The 19815-nt window shown below is 37.2% G+C and overlaps 1 protein-coding gene across 1 annotated transcript in view; it reads left to right on the top strand.

Moving 5' to 3' along the window:
- DMD (dystrophin) overlaps nucleotides 1-19815 on the top strand; it is a 2715231-nt gene that overhangs the window by 1148020 nt on the left and 1547396 nt on the right. The window contains exons 17-18 of the mRNA XM_055122927.1: nucleotides 2606-2785; nucleotides 14139-14317. Coding sequence (XP_054978902.1) covers nucleotides 2606-2785; nucleotides 14139-14317 — 359 coding nt within the window. The remainder of the gene's footprint in view (nucleotides 1-2605; nucleotides 2786-14138; nucleotides 14318-19815) is intronic.

Here is a 19815-nt window from a genome sequence, read left to right as displayed (position 1 = left end):
GCTCTAAGAAAGCCAGCTAACATTATATTTATATTTTTTGTCCTTTGAAATAGACTGCAGGTATAGCACAGTGGGTAGGGCGTTTGCCTTGTACGTGGCTGACCCAGGTTTGATTCCTCCATCCCTCTCAGAGACCCCGGCAAGCTGCTGGGACTATCTCGACCGCACGGCAGAGCCTGGCAAGCTACCTGTGGCATATTGGATATGCCAAAAACAGTAACAGCAAGTCTCACAATGGAGACGTTACTGGTGCCTGCTTGAGCAAACTGATGAAGAACGGACGGCAGTGAAGTGCAGTGCAGTCCTTTGAAATGTTGTCTTGGGATGGGGAAGGGGCTCCCTGCTAGAGTTTCTGCCTTGCATATGTGAGAGACCCTGGGTTTGATCACCCCAGTGTTTTCTTTTCCTCTTTTATGGTGTATCCAGATTTGTATCTTAATCTTTTCTCCAAAGGGTTGTAGGTGACATACAAAATAAATGTATGTGAGATAATAATAAAGATAAAACAAAACGAGGCACTACAATAAAGTAGAGGAATTTTCATTGAAATTCATATTTGGATCTCATCTTCGAGGGAGACAGCAGAAACTGTCTTATGATGAGTTCAAGTATGCACATGAACTTAATAGAAAGCTAAATGTGACTTAATCAAATTAGATATGCAAAATGTATTTATTACCAGTTTCCCACACTGAGAGGTATATTTAGCAAGGAAGTCAGTTTACAGAGTTTAAATCCAGCATTGGCCTTTTGCGTTCTCTCAAAGGAAAAAAAAAAGAACCACTAGCAAAACACTTAATAATTGAATAATTGAAGAAAGTTAGAAATGAACTTCAAAACTTGCTTTTATTCCCTTAGAATGATTAGCATTAAGGCAGCAAGAGGACATAACCAGATGAAGAAGATTCTGAATAAAGTATGAGCTAATTGAAGGAGACAGGAGCATTCTGCAGTTCAGAGCTATCAATGCAGGTGGCATGCCAAAATGAGCTACATAAAGTGTCCTTTGCAGGAGGGTGTATTGATTTCTCTATGTTGATGACACTTCACTTCATGAGCGATTGGTGCATCTGTTTCGCGACAATTTCCTTGCCATATGTAATGTTAGTGGTTCTTAAGTAAATTCGCATTTGTTTTGGAAAGACAGGTCTCACAGTTTATTTGATGTTCATGGTACTTCTCACTGCCAAAGGAGGGGCTATAACATAATGCCTTCTTTTATATTTTTTAATTTTATTTTGGGAGTTTGGGGGAAACACCCAGCTATGCTCAGTGCTGACTTTTAGTTCTGTGCTCAGGGATCATTTCCAGCCTCCTGGCAAGGCAGCTTGAGGGTATGCAAGGCAAATGCCCTGCCAGTTGTATTCTCTCTCCAGCCCTCCTTCCTTCCTTCCTTCCTTCCTTCCTTCCTTCCTTCCTTCCTTCCTTCCTTCCTTCCTTCCTTCCTTCCTTCCTTCCTTCCTTCCTTCCTTCCTTCCTCCCTCCCTCCCTCCCTCCCTCCCTCCCTCCCTCCCTCCCTCCCTCCCTCCCTCCCTCCCTCCCTCCCTCCCTTCCTTCCTTCCTTCCTTCCTTCCTTCCTTCCATCCTTGCCTCTTCTTTACTATTTACAAGTTATATCAGACACTAATGTTTGGGATAGAAGGTGAATTGCCCAAGGCACAGGATGACCATAATGAATAAAGTGAATGAAGAAACACCTTAATGACTGACTCCAAGCAGCCACTTCATTCATTCATCATGTTAGCAACCAAAAGGCATTTTCAATCTCTTATCGCTTCTGGTAACTTTGGAAACCGGAATGCTATAGCATTTCCTTCACGTAACATGACATTACGTGAATCACAGTTAGTCACCTAATGTAAGTGTGTGGCAAAACGATTCCAGCATGTCACACTCACTTGGTTTTTACAATTTAATGGACTCTCCAATTTGCTTGAGAAGATAATTACTCAAGCAGTCAAGTATTAATTGAATAGCAGATGCTAATTTTTGTCAGTAAACTGAACATCCAGATTTGTATTTCCAAATAGTAGAACAAATGAAAACTTGATGTGAACAAATCATACTTTAAATTAATCCAGATATTACCTGCATTCAGATTGGGAAGTCTCCTTACCCATGTTTACCTTCTCAGTCCCATGCTTTCTCTTTAGGACACTTCCTCACATTTGGTGCTTCACTTAAAATCTGTGTGGAATTAAGAAGAAATGCAGTAATATTCAAGAGCACGCCTCTACTATTGTACAACTCCAATTGTTAAAAAGGAATTCCTATATTTTGGTCCCTTATGCCTTTTTAAAGCCACACTCCTTTTAAAATGCAGTTCTTCAACTATCTAAAGGTAGTTCCTAAGTGCCTTTGCTGTGTTTATTCTACATCTGCCCTTTTTTCCCCTTCTCAAGCTTCTTATGCAGATTACTTGGATTATAATTTTCTACTTAGGTTTTTATAGGCTCTTGATTCCTCCCAGTCATGATTGCAATCTCTTTGGATCTTCATATTTGAACATGCATGCAAAGGCAAATTGCTCTCTCACGTTTTGTAAGATATAACCTAGGTGGAAGATTAATGTAACACGATTCCACATTCTTCTTTGTTTTAACAGGTTTTAAAAGCAGATTTAGAAAAGAAAAAGCAAACCATGGACAAACTCCGGTCACTGAACCAAGATCTTCTTTCAACACTAAAAAATAAAGCGGTTGCCCAGAAGATGGAAGCAGGGCTGGAGAGCTTTGCCCAGCGCTGGGATAATTTAGCTAAAAAAGTGGAAAAGAGCTCAGCCCAGGTTAGTGATACTAGTTATCCTACCGTAAGTAATCTTTGAGATTTGAAATCTGCCTTGAAAGAACACTTCTGTAACCACTCGAAGGATGCTCCTGAACGTGTCCTGGTAAGATACTCTACTGAATAAAAAAGATTAGGACTCTCTTGACTACTTGATGATGCAGGATGGGGAAGATGTGCAGGAGACTGACCTCATTGCTCACTGCCCTGCAGTACAGTTCCTTCCAGGTTAGTGGAATGGAAATGCAGTGGCTGAGTCACAGCTGGAGTTGAATGAAAGCCTGGGGATTTTTGTCATGACAGTCTAATCCTAAATCATAGATTCCAGAAACCAAAAGGACCAGAACTTGACCTCCACATTTTACGTTTGTGGAAAAGTGAATTTTCAGGGATAAATCAGTTTGAGGAGCTGAGCTAGGGCAGGGTACTTTGATTGCAGTAGAGCCTTCTTTTCTGTGAGTGCAACTAAGGAGATTCTTTCTTCCAGAACTGTAAAATAAAAAAAAAAAATCTAGAGCGTGGCTCATTTGTTCTAACATAATGGGCCTCTAGGTTAGGAAAGTACCTGAAGTACATATGTCGAGTCATAGTATCTAATTGAACAATGTTACGTTGAAGTAATTTTTTTAAAAGATGGGTTATTTTGAGAGTAGCAAATTTTGCTATCACATATTTCAAGATTGTGGGTATAGGAGAGTCATTCAAAATGTTAATGTGCTCCATGATAGTGTTAAACATATTCAATGTCATTTTGCATTATAGAAGCTAACATTCGCTAATTCATCCCAATTCCCAGTTCAGTGAGTAGACCATGGGCACGTTTCTATGAAAGCGATGAGTAAATTTAATATATTTAGGTTTTTAAGTGTTTTATTATGAGATGAGCACATAGGATTTGTTTTCTTGAGATGTGTGATAACATTGAGGACATGTTCCTTGAAAGACTAAGAAGAACCTTAAAATATTCCTTCCAGAAATGCATTTTAAGAAAGCATGATTGGCTATAGATTGAACACAATGGCCACTCAGTACCCCTGTTGTGAAATGCAACACCCAAAAGGAGAGAGAGAACAAAAGGGAATGCCCTGCCACAGAGTCAGGGTGGGGTGGGGGGATGGGATTGGAGGGTGGGAGGGATACTGGGTTTATTGTTGGTGGAGGATGGACACTGGTGGAGAGATGGGTGCTCGAACATTGTATGAGGGAAACACAGGGATGAAAATGTGTAAATCTATAAGTGTACCCTCACAGTGATTCACTAATTAAAAAATAAATATATCTAAAAAAATAAATAAATAAAACTGTTGTAAAAATGGAAAAAAAGAAAACATGATTGGCTTACATAGGTAATTTAGAATTATATTTCAATCTTCCTTTTCAACTCAATACTTGGATTTTCAAATTCATATGAATTTATATTTCAATTATTTTCCTTAATCATAGGGCAATAAGAAGAAGTCCGTTTTCCATTGAACATATTTCTAGCAGTTGATTGATCTAATATTCTTCTTCTATGGGATCTTGCCATGGCTGCATTCTAATGCCATTGGTATCAATAATAATACAGGAGCTGTTAGAAAAATCAATCATTTTTAAAGCAACCCTGGCATTTCTATATGTATTCATGGGTCCAGAGATTATTACTGCTTCTGGAAAAATTGGTATCATTTTTAGGGGTAGCACTATCTGAAAAATGAAGCTCTTTTAAGATCCATCCCTTTTAAACAGAAATATTCATGAAGATGTAACTGTTAATGATAGATCACGTTCTCATTCGTTCACTTGTATTATGTGCAGTGGTTTTCCAACTGGAGTCTGCATATTAATTATCCAAGAAACTTATTAAAATTCACAGTTTAGGATTCTGTGCTCAGAAAGTCTCCTTAGTCGTCCAGCAATTTGCATCCATATAGTCTGCAGATAATATTATTCTTTTTGAAAAAACCTTGCCCGAGCACGACAGTGACATGTGCCAGTCTCCACATTCTGGACGTCTACAGTGAGGACTGAACCAGGGAAAGTAGAGGCCTGCCCACCCATGCAGCATTTCAGCATATGCCTGTCTTTGGAGTTGGAGGGACACTGCTTTCTCCTGAAGACGAAACTCTGTCTTTTCCAAATGTTATCAAGTCAATTATTTTCGACAAGAGAACCCCTAGGAAGCTTTCTTTATAATGGCCCAAATGTTCTAAATCCAACCTGTCCCACGACAAGCCTAACCTTAATAAGCTTTGCAGTCTCTTTCATGAAAGGGGGCTAGCTTTGGATTGTTTAGTTCTTTAGAAAATTCTCTGTGCAACATGCTACATGAAACCATTTCCTTTGCAAACTGGGATGCCATGAGGATGAAAAGAGGCCGTAGACGGGGAAGGCGTTTTGAAAGGTGAAATGCTCCTGATGGACAATGGAGACCCTTTTGTACACTTGGAGGGCCTGCAGGGGTCTACTGGGATTTGATTTTATTGGCAAATACTTGCCCACTCTTATCCCAGAACTAGAAACAGATATGTTAGCCAGGTTGCTTCCTACAGCTCGAACCGTCAATGTCTAACTTTCAGTACATTGGCTTTTCCCAAAATGCACTATCAAAGCCTAATCCAAATCATCGTTGTGGGATTTGGGACTCTTGGACAGGAAAAGAGGAATTAAAACAAGAAGAGGAGAGCCAGCACTGTGCCTGAGGGCCCCAGAGCTAACTCAGTGGGTTAAGTGCATGCTTTGATTGTTGGAGGCACAGGCTCTATCCCTGGCCCCTCGTGGGCCCCTTCAAGACAGCCAGGAGTGATAACAGGACACTGAACTGGAAGCATCTCTGAGCATCTCCAAAATAAAACAAGCAGAAAATGTCCAAGATAGAGTGTCTTATAACAACAACAAAATATATATTTTTTCTTGGATGTCAGATTGAACTTGGTGGAAAGCATACAAAAAAAAAATCCTGAGAAAATTGAGGAAATATGATTTCAAAGAACAGAGGTCATTTGAATGCCTATTTTCTAGCTGCATTTGTGGGAGAAAAAAATATGTTCCTTTAATGGCATGAAATATGCATTCTTTTAACAGTCCTGTTAAATGGTATGAAGAATGAGCAAAGCCCTAGTCATGGTTAAAATCTGCGGGATATAGGCGTATGTGGCTGAGATGACAGGCTTCTGATTGTGTTCATATAATGGACATTGTGTGCCTGAAATTTTGACTGCTTTTCAGGTCAAAGCTTGGAGGGAATTTGACCTTATGAAACAGCATGGCAAGAGATCAAAACATGGGGAAAAATCAACTGTGAGGGCTGCTCTCTTGTAATTCTAAGTCAAGTTTGCTTGAATAATACCTGGACACCAGCTGTGGATGCTTAAGTAGATGACTTATGCACCCTAGGAAAATAGAAATACCTTTTGTTCCCCAAAGTGAAAAGGAATAATAGCCTTCCCTTTGTGAATGCCAACAATGAGGAAAGAGGTCAAATGAAATATACTCTGCCTGGACTTATTTAAATACTGGAACAACCCCTTATTTCTTCTACGGTTTTACAAATAAGCTTTTCAAAATTGAGAAGTGTTTAATGCTGTGACCTTGATGAACATATTTTATCTTGATTGGAATTAGGAAATATGTAAATCAAAGTTTCATTTAGACCGATTTTTGAAAATTAAACAATGTATAAGTAATTTGAAACATTTATTTTTTTCCTATTTAGCCTAAATCCTATATGCTATTGAAGTGGATATTCATATTATGCATAATTAATTAGTTATGGTAATTTATATTAAACTTGGCACCATGCTGGGTGCTTAGATTAAGATTGACCTAGCTAGATTACTTCAAAAGTTCTGAAGTTTTGTGATTCCTTTAGACAAAGTACTGTCTTTGTAAGAAATAAGAGACATTCTGTGACTCTTACAAGTTCATAGATTTGATTCCCATTTGGGGACTCCTGTGCTAGAATACTAATAACATGTCACCATGAATACAGTGTCTCAAATGCAAAATTAATACACTTGCAAATGCCTGCTCTTTTAGCATAATAATACAGGTTCTTGTGGTGAATGTCTACTAATGGCCCACATTGTTAGTCCTTAAATATCAATTGTATATCATTTATGTTCTATGCAAGTTTTAAAACTCTTTTCACAAACCATGTTACCTAAATACAAAAGGAATGATATTCTTGTCAAACACATGAGTAATATAAAACACAATGAAGAAAAAAAGGTGAAAAATTTAGGATAGTATATTTAAAATTTTTTTCTTCTCTACATTCATTCTCATTTTTAGAATTCCTGTTATTTACTCTCCTTAAATTATTTTACATGCACTTTCTGCGCATACCCTTAACATTATTTTGTTGACCTGTTGAAACAGGAATATGCTTAATATTGGTAGCCGCTCTCTTCTTTTTGCCAAATATTTTAATTAAAAATACTCTATGGCCTTTCAGTTGACAACCCTTTTCATTTGTTCCTGAAAACTCTCCAACACTAATCAGCCTGCTGCCTATTAAAAAGGAAATCCAATTGCTTTTTAAAAACTAGAAGTAAAATAAAATTTTCTCATCTACATTTGCTTCCTATCATATTTCACTTCATAGATTGTCAATCTTGAATCTTAAACCATCCTTTGGTTAATTATGTAGACTAAGATTTTATTAGAAAGTTTCAAAGGTACAGTTTAAAATAACTTGGAAAATAGCTCTATCCTTCTGCTATCTCCAACTAAGCTGGGTGTTTAAGAATGGGTTTCAGTATATCAGTTCAATTGGTTTTACACTGTAAACTCATGATCTACAACATGAAATATTGTAGGTATTGAAAATTGAAACAATTGGAGTTGACTGTTGGAATATCTGAGTCCTTATAAAGTAAAAAGTATGGATTAGGCAGATTTCTCTGTACTGTCCTTCCAGTGCTAACTGCCTATGTTATGTTCCTCCTGGAATTTTCTGTGAATTCTCTATTCCAATGTTCTCTGGTTTTATCACTCTTAGAGTCAGCTGGAGCATGATTATAAATTTTTTAAAAATTTCATTCTTATATAAAAAAGATTGACTTTTTTGCTCTCTTACAATAAATGAAATAGCAATGTAGCACTGTCATCCCATTGCTCACCTATCTGCTCGAGCGGGCACAAGTAACGTCTCCATTGTGAGACCTGTCGTTACTGTTTTTGGCATATCAAATATACCAAGAGTATCTTGCCAGGCTCTGCTGTGCGGGCGGGATACTCTTGGTAGCTTGCTGGGCAATCCTAGAGGGAATGAGGAATTGAACCCGGGCAGCCACGTGCAAGGCAACTGCCCTACCAGCTGTGCTATTATTTTTGAGTAAACTATAAATTAAATAACACTTAAAAATATCTTAAAGCTACACTAGATACTCTCTATGCCTATTTAAAGGTTGCATTTTTGTTACTCTTGTCTAGTGGTATTAGAGGAAATTGGGCTAGATTACAAAAAGGTAAATTTCTTTGCTTCTTAAGTTTCTGCATGTGAGGATAGTTTCCACAATTGCTCCAAGTCTTTGAACCTAAACCCTGAAGTCAACATTCTCTTTTTTTTCTGACAATCTGTAAGAAAGATACTTTGGGTGGATGAGCAGAAATACATAAAGTTGAAAAGTTTTCCAAAGTAAACCTATCTAATTACCACATAGTACTGGAATTCAAAGTGACTCGTTTTGTCATATCTTCTAAATATTTCTTCTAATTGTGTTCACGACTCTAATGTCAGTATCTATGGTATATGTTAGAACCCCTTATTAATAGCATCCAAATGGAGCAGCATTTAAAATATTAAATTTTAGCTATCAAACCACTGTCATGAATTTTTGCGTTCTGATATGCTGTGTATTGCCATGATCATTTCTCTGCATTCTTCCTGGAGAGAGGGCATTTTATAACCCTTTGATTGATGACTTATCTTCCTCTCTGAGCACCTGATCTTTTACCCCAGGTTCCTCCTGAAGTTCACTACATAAATCTTTTCTGGTTCTTAGAATTGTAAATCCTTTGCGCCATAGTTGTGTGCATTCTGCTATCATCCCTGTGGTAGCAGTTTGAATTCTGGCTATCATTATCAACTAACCTGGTCTCTATTGTTATGCAGTATATATATGCCCTAGAAATGTATTCTTTCTGTGCCTTAAAATCAGTTAGCATGTAGTCTAGGGGCTACAGTTCTTTCTCTGCATACACCTGATCCAGGTTGGATCTAACAGCCAGCACATGACCTCCTGAGCGTCTCCAAGTGTGGCCCTGAAGGTCCCACAAATCAAGGCATAATCATTGGTTATGAGGACATTGAGCCAAGAGGGCATGGTTGACTAATTAGGACCAGGACTGGTCCCTGTACATACGTATATAAACTAGATTCATGTACATATATACCTATGTATGTACCTATATAGGCTTTTGGGGTTACACCAGGTGATGCTAAGGTGTTTCTCCTAGCTTTATACTCAGGAACTACTCCTGGCAGTGCTTAGGGTTTCTTATGGGATTCCAGGCATTGAACTAGGGTCAGCCATGTACAAAGCAAATGCCCTATATGCCCTAGAACATTATATATATATAATGTTATTTCATGTAATTGATTTTGCCCATCTGATTATAGTTTATAAAGAATCAAAGATTGTCATATGCCATCATGTAAATGTTAAGACTTCTGGTTTCATACTTGTGTGCTTTATATACACTGTACACACACCTACCTTAGTTGCAAGAAAGGAAAATGGCCATGTAGAAATATGAATAGATGGAATAACAAGTGAGCATTGCTATTAAAAGTTGGATGAAGGAGCCTTTAGAATTGGCACTTAGAAGCATTATAAAAGGAACTAAATTCATAAACTAAAGACAAATAATTCTAAAGTAACCCCCGATCCATTTTTTGTTAAGCTAATTAACTGACATACCAAGGGAATGATATTTAAAAACAAGTTCATTTTGTTTTCATGAGGGTACTTGAGTATCATTCAAAAATATATTCAATAATCCAAATGGAAAAGGGTGTGTTGGAGTAGGTGGACTCACTGGATTTAATGTAGCTCAAACTATATTATGTATCATTGGTCTGTGGTAAGTCAGTGTTTCATTAAAGACATTTAGTGACTCCTTCCCATTTTTTTAGTTGTCGTAGTTGTAGTGTACTTTGAGTGTACAGTCGTAATTCTACAAATGCATCAGAAAATTAGACTTGAAAAACCTATATTTGGAGACAAGGCTTTAAATTTTCCCTCCTTATAAAAGCATCATTTTATAGAATTTGTTTTTATTGTCATAAGTCAGAGAGAACACAAAGAATATAGAAAGATATAATTATAATGCACAATAGAAATTATCTAAGCTTATGTTATCAAAATCACCCATCACCAGTGTTTATCACATTCGCTGTTTGCTCAGTACCACAATGTAAACAGTTTCCAGTGATATGACAATGATTGGAAACATGAACGATTTTCTCTTGCATGCATGTACTATATTTATGCCATCACCTATTGGTGGTTTTTTTCAATAATTCACTGTTGAGCATGATCCTATAAACGGTAAACATTCTGTGGAGCTCTTAGCATCAAAATAAATTCAGATGTTAAGATTCTACGTGAGAGAAATTCATTTTTGTAACATTTAAAGAGAACCTTAATTATGATATTTACACTGCATGTAGTTACTTATAATACATTTTTCATGTTATTCCTCTTGTCTCTCAATGATTTTGTGTGGTTGTTGCCTTCAATGCTATAGATTAAACTAGCTAAGAATTGATATTCACTTCTACTTGTTTCTGAACGCCCTCTATTGATTCTCAATGCATGTTGGAATTTAATTGAGACATTGTGATTCAGCTGCAGAATATGACTGTCAAGTCATCATAGTACTGAACTTAATCTGTTGGTCTAGGATTTAAACTAAATTATCAGTGCCTGGAGTCATAGTAAGGCAAGTTCCTGTTATATGTAAAGAACTCTACCAATGAAAAAATTTGCTTCCAAACTCAGAAAATATTTGTATGCTTCTAAGAGTTGTTTGTCTGTAGTAAGAGATAATGGTAAATAATCTCCATTAAATTTTCTTGTCTTTATTTGTAATGCCATTTAATGTATAACCAAATCTTTATTTTTTTACTCTTCATTTTCATTTATTTATTTTTTTATTTATATTGAATCACTGTGAGATAGTTACAAAGCTTTCATGATTGAGTTTTAGTCATAAAATGATTGAACTCCCATCCCTCCACCAATATATATTTTCTAGCACAAATGCCCCCAGCACCCTTCTGCCACCCCCTCACCCCAACTCCTGCCTCTATGCATACAATTGCCTTCATACTATCTCTCTACTTTTGGGCATTATGTTTTGCATTGTAGATACTGAGAGGCCATCAGGTTTGGTTCTTTATGTAGTTTCAGCACACACCTCTCTCCCACACAATCCCTCCAACCATCATTAACTTAGGGATCCCTTTTTAATCCCAGCTGCCTTTTCCCCTACTCATGAGACAGGGTTCCTATCTGTGGAGCAGTCTTCCAGACCCTTGCCTCTACTGTCCTTGGGTGTTAGTCTCATATTATATAAACAAATTTTAAGAGTCAATAGAGGGGCTGGAGTGATAGCACAGCAGGTAGGGCATTTGCTTTGCACACGGTCGCCCCAGATTCGGTTCCCAGCATCCCACATGGTCCCTCGAGCAACACCAGGAGTAATTGCTGAGTGCATGAGCCAGGAGTAACCCCAGTGCATCGCTGGAGGGTATGACCCAAAAAGCAAAAAAAAAAAGTCAGTAGATAACAGTCATCACAATATTGAGTGTGTAGTAAATTTCTTTCTATGTGTGGCAGAGATTTTAAACATAACTATTAATTTGTCATATATGGTTACAAATATAAGATCAATGCATTTTTATAATTTTCCATCTCGGATTTGATGAAGCAGTATAGAATAGTTATAGGTCCATATCTTATGATTATTTTATTAAAAGTGTTTTCTTTAAAAGGTTTATCTTTTTTGAGGGAGAGGGGCACAACTGGTGGCTTACTCTTGGCACCACACTCAAGGATCACACCTGGCAGGGCTTGGGGGCAATTAGGGGCCCTAGGGATAGGATCAGGGTTGCTGCATCCAACGCAAACTGCCTACCTTCTGTACTGTTGCTCCGGTTCCAAAGTTCATCATCTCTTAAAGGAAATTTCAGATTGCATATAATTGCATCAAATATCATGTTAAAATTCTCCATCTTTTCCAAGGACATATCTACCCTTGGAATGATGTGTATCAATGAGAAACTACTTTCAGAAAGTGTCTGAAAATTAGTTTCAGAATCATTATGTATTAGTACAAATGTGTCATGAGGGTATATATTACTGTGAAATATAGCTTTACATTTTCAGAATTATTGCATTGTTGTACCTGTCTATATAAAATCTGCTGTCTGGACTATGTTCAACTTTAAGCTATCAAATGCAGATAACTGAAGAAGAACTCAGAAAAACTAAGTTTCATTGGAATGCTACCTTTGAATTACATTTCTTTAGATTAATGAAATTCCTAAATTTATCATTAATAGTTATTTTGTGTTGAGTGCAATTAGATTTAAGATTATATTTTAAGCATGTAAAGCAACATCCTGTAACTGCTGCCAGAGAGATAGGATAGCAGGTAAAATTCTTGTCTTTCAAGGGACCAACCCAGTTTCAATCCCTGGCAAAACTTATCTGTCCCCAGTACCACCAGGAAGAATTTCTGAGCACAGATGAGTGTAGCCCCCAAGAAACATGCAAAAATTGTAACCATCTGCATTTATTTCAGTATAAGCATCTCAAGGTGATATAATTATCATTTTTGATTCAGTGATTGATTCTGAATAGTGAATCTGTAGAGTTCTTAGAGAAGAAAGAAATCTAAACATTGTGTCTCCAAAGCTTTTATTTTACTATTTCTGGAATCCCTGATGCCTGATGTCGGGTACTTATGTAACGTGCCTAAACGGTAGCACTTTTGGAATGTGTTGTCAAAACCAATTTTTACCTAAGATACCTTGGCACTGGATTTCATTACTTCACTGTCAGTTGCCTGTTTGGAAAAGGAAATAAGAACTCGTGACTGCATGATTTCCTACCACGGAAGGACTCAGCCATCATGCCTGAGTCATGGAGGTTACCCCAACCCCTTCTTGTATTTGTTGGCATGTCCTGGATCATGAGAGGAATGAGTCGTGGTGCCAGTCAAATCCTTATCTATGTACATAGCAAGTGCTAAAAGTGTATTAAACGCTCTCCTCTTTTGGTCTCTTTGAAATCATTCTTTCCAGGAATCTGGATTACTCAAAAGGGAGTTACATAAGTTCCAAGAGTTTATTCCAGTCTGGTAATAGTAGGACTGTGAGAAAGAAAATTGGAGGAATCAGAAGTCAGAAGTATTAGCTACTCCTGGGGTTGCCTCCTGCTATTTCCTGTGTCATTGATCCCAAACCATATTAGTACAAAGAATGATGCTGAACACAAAACAGTATACTGAAAAAAACTATTATTAACAAGTTTGAACAGAAAGGATGATTCTAAACAAAAAAGTTCTAGAACCACTTCTTTGGAAATTCAAATATTTGAAATCATCAACAATTTTAATCCAGTAGTATTACTTTTTATAGCAGTTTCATAGCACTCAGCCTACCCGGGTTTATGGGTTACTAGGCCCTTTGTTAACATTTCACTGTAATCTTAAAAGACACTATACTTATTTGGTTAAAGTTTCATTTGTTGTAAACTTTAAATTTGCTAGAAAATGGATGGACTATAAATCGTCCCTGTATAATGTAGCCAAAAATGCATTTAAGAACGGTTTAATAATAAACATGTGCAACGTAAAAGAGAATGGAATTGGCAAGAGTATGTAAAAGTTGTTTTGATGTTATAAAGGCACTTTGTCTCAACTATCAGGAAAATACTCTTTGCTCCCTCTGTCTCCTTTTGGGGGGTAATGCGTGTGTGTCATTCCCTGAAGTTCGGGGGAATCAATAGGAACAGAGCCTAGAATCCAAGAATCTTGGATGCAAAGCATGTACTCCAGTCCCCGGAGCCATTGCTCTAATCTTCCTTTGCCATCTTTACTTCTTATAACTTGACCATTAAAATTTAAGAGGCATGGAGTTTACTTCTGGTTGTGAGATTCCTTTCCATTTCCATCTCAGTCCTCATAACTTAAGTCCAATAACACAATTTGATTTGGGTTCAATGGGATGCTATTTTGATCCAAAGGTCAATTTACCAACAAGCAGGAACAGTTTCTCATTATTTTCCTGCACCACGCCGAGCAGTCTTTACTGAAGTCTCTCCAGCAATGTGTGACCTCTGTTTCAATGCTTCTCACAGATTTCACAGGCTGCCACCACCACTCAGCCATCACTAACACAGACAACTGTAATGGAAACAGTAACTATGGTGACGACACAGGAACAGATCCTGGTAAAGCATACCCAAGAGGAACTTCCACCAGCAGCACCACCCCAAAAGAAGAGGCAGATAATCCTGGATTCTGAAATTAGGAAAAGGTGAGATGATTTTATTTTTGACTCTAACCTCAAGTGAGGAGTAACTGTGTTGCTGAAAACCTCTTTTGGAGTTCCTTGGATCACAGTGCTTTAAGTTCATTGTCTTCCAGAAACATCACATACTTGTCATGTGAGGTAAACTAGTGAAAAAAATTGAGTGAGTTTTAAAATATATACCAAGAATCACAATCCTGTCAAAAAAAAAAAAAAACCCTCCAGAATCCCTAGTGGATTCTGTGTTCTTATTAGGAGTCTGTTTTTTTCAGTGCATACTTTTGCATTAAATGCCCTTTTTTTTTCCTCAGTAAAGGACTGCATTTTTCATGCAGAAGTAAGCCTATAATAGATAAGATCTATTTTGCCAGTTTATGAGAACATAATGTCTCAATCTGTGCATCCTAAGACAAGAGTAATTACAAGATTTCCTGTTCTTTGATATGTATAAAGTCTTATATTGAAAGTGTTAGAATTTTTAACTGATCTTTTGGTGGATATTCTCATCCAGCCATTTTAGATGCATTTAGTTATTATGTAAATTAGTGGATATATTAACATGATGGCAATAAAATGTTTTAAGTACATCGCAAGCATGAGATTCATAAAAATTGTCTTTTCCATTCCAATCATTATAAATCTGGGATTAAGAAAGAACATTGAAATTTGCCTTATGTTTCTAAGTAGCATATGTTTGGGAGCACATGGTGTACTTGACTTAAGAATTTGTGTATACAAGGGTAAAAAGTATGACAAGGAGAACATGTACCTAAAATAGCATGTCAGATGTTCTAGGAAAAGGTAAAGAGCCTAGAGAAGTTATTCAGGTACTTTATTTGCAGCTTCCACTGCTTCTCTATTATTATGTGACTTATAACCTACTTTCATAATTTCACAGTGAAACTACTGAGCCTTTCTCCCTGGTTGTATTTGCTTGGCTGAGTGAATCTTCTAGTTCAGAGGTCAGCAAACTGATGCCTGCAGGCTAAATTCAGCATGCTGCCAGTTTTTTTATGGCTCATGAGCTGAGAATTGGTTTTATATTTTTAAGTGGTTGAAAATAATCAAAAGAAGAATAATATTTCGTGACATGAAAGTTACATGAAATTTAAATGTGAGCGTCCATGAATGAGATTTTTAAAATAGCATTGCTACAGTCCTCCATTTATATATTTATGACTGCTTTACATTACAAAAGCAGGGTTGCATGACCAAAACTCTATGGCCCTCAAAGCCCAAACGTTTCACTCTCTGGCACTTCACAGAAAAAGTATACTGATCCCTTGTTCCGGTTAAATAATTCGCCAAATTTAGTGTTTTTTTTTTTGTGGGAGAGAGAGAGGCAACAATGTCCATGAAATCTATTTCTGTTGGTAGTTGAAATGTCTGCGTGAATTTGATGGAGAAACATATAACGGTTGGAGCCAGAGAGATAGTATACTGGGAAAGGCACATGCCTTGCTTACAGCTGACCCTGAGCATAGAGTGAGAAGTCCAAGCAACTCCAGATATGACTCAAATAATAAATATGTAGATATATAAATATAAAAGCATGCATGGTGACATAAATTAGTGAAATTGGATTTTTACTTTATCCTGTCAGATTTATATAAAGTTATATGTATATAAATATAAAGGTTACATACTTATATATGCATATATATGCATACATATATATGTCTAAATATGTATCTACAGACAGTACTTACTAGGCTAATGGGTTTATTGATACTTTATAATATTCCAAGAGCTTCTGGGCAGTTTTTCAAGCATAGCAAAACACTTAACTAGTTGATTTTTCCCTCCAGGGTATATGATGGTGGGATTGATGCTGAAATATTATATGCCTAAAATACAACTATCAGTAACTTTATCCATCACAGTTCTTTAATTAAACATGAAAAAAATAACAGAGTAGTTGGATTCATGTTGATTTTTGTCTTCCAAAGTTTAGTCTTGACTTTTTAGAAAAATGCATCGAGTTAGAAATGTGATGGGCATTAGTTTCAGGAAAGTTTGACTAGTGGGGAAATAAACTTTGCCTCCTAGAATTCTGTTTGAATCCTATGCTTGCAACAATTTTTCTAGGTGTGTGTGAATTATCTGTCCAAGTGAGAACGTAAATATTTCTCAAATAGCCAACATATATGAGTGTTATATTGGGTGCTCAGCACTAAATTAAGTTTGTTATCCGCATTTTGGAGAGATAGTGAAGTGGTTAAGGTGCTTGCCTTGTACACAGCCAATCGCTGGTTTCATCCCACTCACCATATATGGTCTCCAGGCTCATCTTGATGTGATTTAAAACAAAATCAATCAATCAATCAATGGATACTTTATCTGTATATCTCATTAATTCTTTCTAGAAATGCAACAAAATATTTTTATTTTTATTGCTATATACAATGAGTGAATACCTGAGCCAGGATTTCAGCCTGGATTGGATAGAGAAATAGATCTACAGTAGTTATAGGACAAAAGGGATCTTATGTCTTATTTGGTCTGAAGCAATTCATAGATAGATAGATAAAGAGACAGACAGATAGATCGCCACCTCGTTCAGTCGTGTCCTCTTTTAAAGAGTAGGATAACAGGACAAATCTAAGTATGTAGTCTAGACAGATATATTTAGAATGAACAATGAGAAAAAATAGTGAGAGCAGATGTTTAGGAGCAATTTAATTCAGTAAATAGTAATTGTGTACAGGATGGAACTGGGAAAGTATTGTGATGGTTCCAGAGGACTCCCATAAGCATGAGTGAAAGCTTCTTAGTGGCTAGTTTTCTTTTTTGTTCCTCATGAGACCTCTAACATGTAGTTGTCTATACAATAGCCTTGACAGTAATAAATGCTAATCTTTTAGACTTGAATGTTTCTAGTTTCTAGGACATACTACTAAGTTTCCCTTTGCAATTCTTTTATTTAATCTGCCTCTGCCCTATTCTTTTTTAAAATTGGATTCAAAAAAGTAAGATACACAGTTATAAAGTTGTTTATGATTGAGTTTCAATTCCAACCCCCATCCTTTCACCAGTGTTCATTTCCTGCCACAAATATCCCCAGTTCCTCCCTCTACCTTACCTCCCTCACCTGCTCTGACACCTTTCTTCCCTCTCTCTTTCTCTCTCTCTCTCTCTCTCCCCTTTATTCTTTTAGTCTGCTCTATTCTTATGCTATTGTCTCATCACTTTATCTGTTCTCCTTTTGATTTCTTTATCTAAATTGTTTTCTTGCATTGGTTCAAGCCTGCTTCTGTGTGATTGGCTTCCGTATTCTATGGCTCAATATCTCTCTCTTCACATATAGGTTCATTTTTAAGTATTATTTTTTGCTTTTTGGGTCACACCCAGCGACGCTCAGGGGTCACTCCTGGCTCTACACTCAGGAATTACCCCTGGCCGGGCTCAGGGGACCATATAGGATGCTGGGAATCGAACCCAGGTCAGCCGCGTGCAAGACAAACACCCAACCCGCTCTGCTATCACTCCAGCCCCCATTTTTAAGTATTTTTCATTGAGATGCCATTTTTTTTACCTCATTGTATATGCTACAGAAGTGCTTTACCACACCTCTCTGAAGATAGTTTGTAGCACAATGTCCACTAGAGTGTCAAAATTCTTCCACCACTGTCTTTTGCATCCACCTTCCACTTTTCTGTGGTATGGATTCAGGGGTCACCTTTGAATTCCTTTGCTTTGTTTCTTTACAATCTGCCTTGGAATGAGCTCATAGGCAACTTGTCTTTCTCCATTTGACTTTTTTCACTTAGCATAATTATGCTCTCCAACTATATTTTGCTGCAAATAACAAGATTTCATTGTTTGTAACAGTGGGGTGGTATTCCATTGTGTATAGAGACCACACCATTATCCAATCATCTGTCATCATTGGACACTTGGTATGTCTGTCTTGGCTATTGTAAGTAGTGCTGCAATGAACACAAGTCACTTATGTATCTTGAAAGTTATTATCTGGGTACTTTTACATTTGCTTCTAGCCAGTGCTTCCATATTTTTTATAAATACAAATATTTGGTGCCTGCATTTCACCACACCTCTTTACTTAAATATTGTAGCACTGTATCACTGTCACTGTCATCCTGTTGTTCATCGATTTGCTCCAGCAGGCACCAGTAATGTCTCCATTGTGAGACTTGTTGTTACTGCTTTTGGGATATTGAATACGCCATGGGTAGCTTTCCAGGCTCTGCCATGTGGGCAGGATACTCCTGGTAGCTTGCTGGGCTCTCCGAGAGGAATGGAGGAATCAAACCTGGGTCAACTGCGTGTAAGGCAAACGCCCTACCTGTTGTGCTGTTGTGCTATCGCTCCAGTCCTTAAATATTGTATGAATATTTTATTATAGTTCAGTGCTCAGATATACAAAGGTACAGAAAGACAGGGGGAAAAGTGCCAGGATTAGAATTACCCAAGGTTGAAAACTGCCTTTAAAAAAAATTATTAGTGAATCACCGTGGGGTACAGTTACAAACTTATGAACTTTCATGTTTGTATTTCGTTTACATCCCTCCATCAGTGCTCATTCTCCTCCACCAGTGTTTCCAGTATTCCTCCCACCACCCCCATCCCAACCCCACCACCCCACCCTGCCTCTGCGGCAGAGCATTCCCTTTTGTTCTCTCTCCTGTTGGGTGTTGTAGTTTGCAATAGAGGTATTGAGTGGCCATTATGTTTGGTCTATAGTCTACTTTTGGTACGCAGCTTTCAATCCGAGTGGGTCCTAAGTGTTCTATTCTCTGTCTCTGCTGCCATCTCCCCCAGCATGTGAGGCCAGTTTCCAAGCTGTGGGCCAGACCTTCTGGTTCTTATCTCTACTACTCTTGGGTGTTAGTGTCCCATTCTGCTACTTTATAATTCACAGATGAGTGTGATCTTTCTATGTCTGTCTCTTTCTTTCTGACTCATTTCACTCAACATGATACTTTCCATGTTGATCCACTTATATGCAAATTTCATGACTTCATCTTTTCTAACTGCTGCATAATATTCCATTGTGTATATGTACCAAAGTTTCTGTAACCAGGACAACTGCTGTTTTTGATTGTAAATTCAGTCCCAGACAAATTACTCAATATCTGTATCTCAGATTCAGTATTCTCATGTTATGAAACAGTTTTCTGTGAAGATTAAAAGTATTAATGTAATGCCTACAAATTATTAAGAATTTAATAAACATATTGGCTGTTGTTCCCTTTGATTATGTGTATGTGAGATACTTATAGCTTGTGGGTTTTAAAGTAATGTAGGTAGTGGGGATGGTGGTTATATACTATTGGTTGGAAAAATATATAATAAATGTCATCTCAAAGATATAACAAGAATCAAACTTATTTCCCTATTCAAAATAGAATTCACCAATTTTTATGTTTCTGTCAGTCACTATTGCTTAGTCACTTCCTCATTATTATTATTTCTATTATTTTATTAGTCAGGTGGCATAATTTCACACCCACTTCCATCATTCATACTGCCAACTCCATAAC

This window comes from Sorex araneus, chromosome X (assembly GCF_027595985.1).
Source record: "Sorex araneus isolate mSorAra2 chromosome X, mSorAra2.pri, whole genome shotgun sequence".
NCBI classification, from domain to species: domain Eukaryota; kingdom Metazoa; phylum Chordata; class Mammalia; order Eulipotyphla; family Soricidae; genus Sorex; species Sorex araneus.
This window is presented reverse-complemented; position numbering and strand designations above follow the sequence as displayed.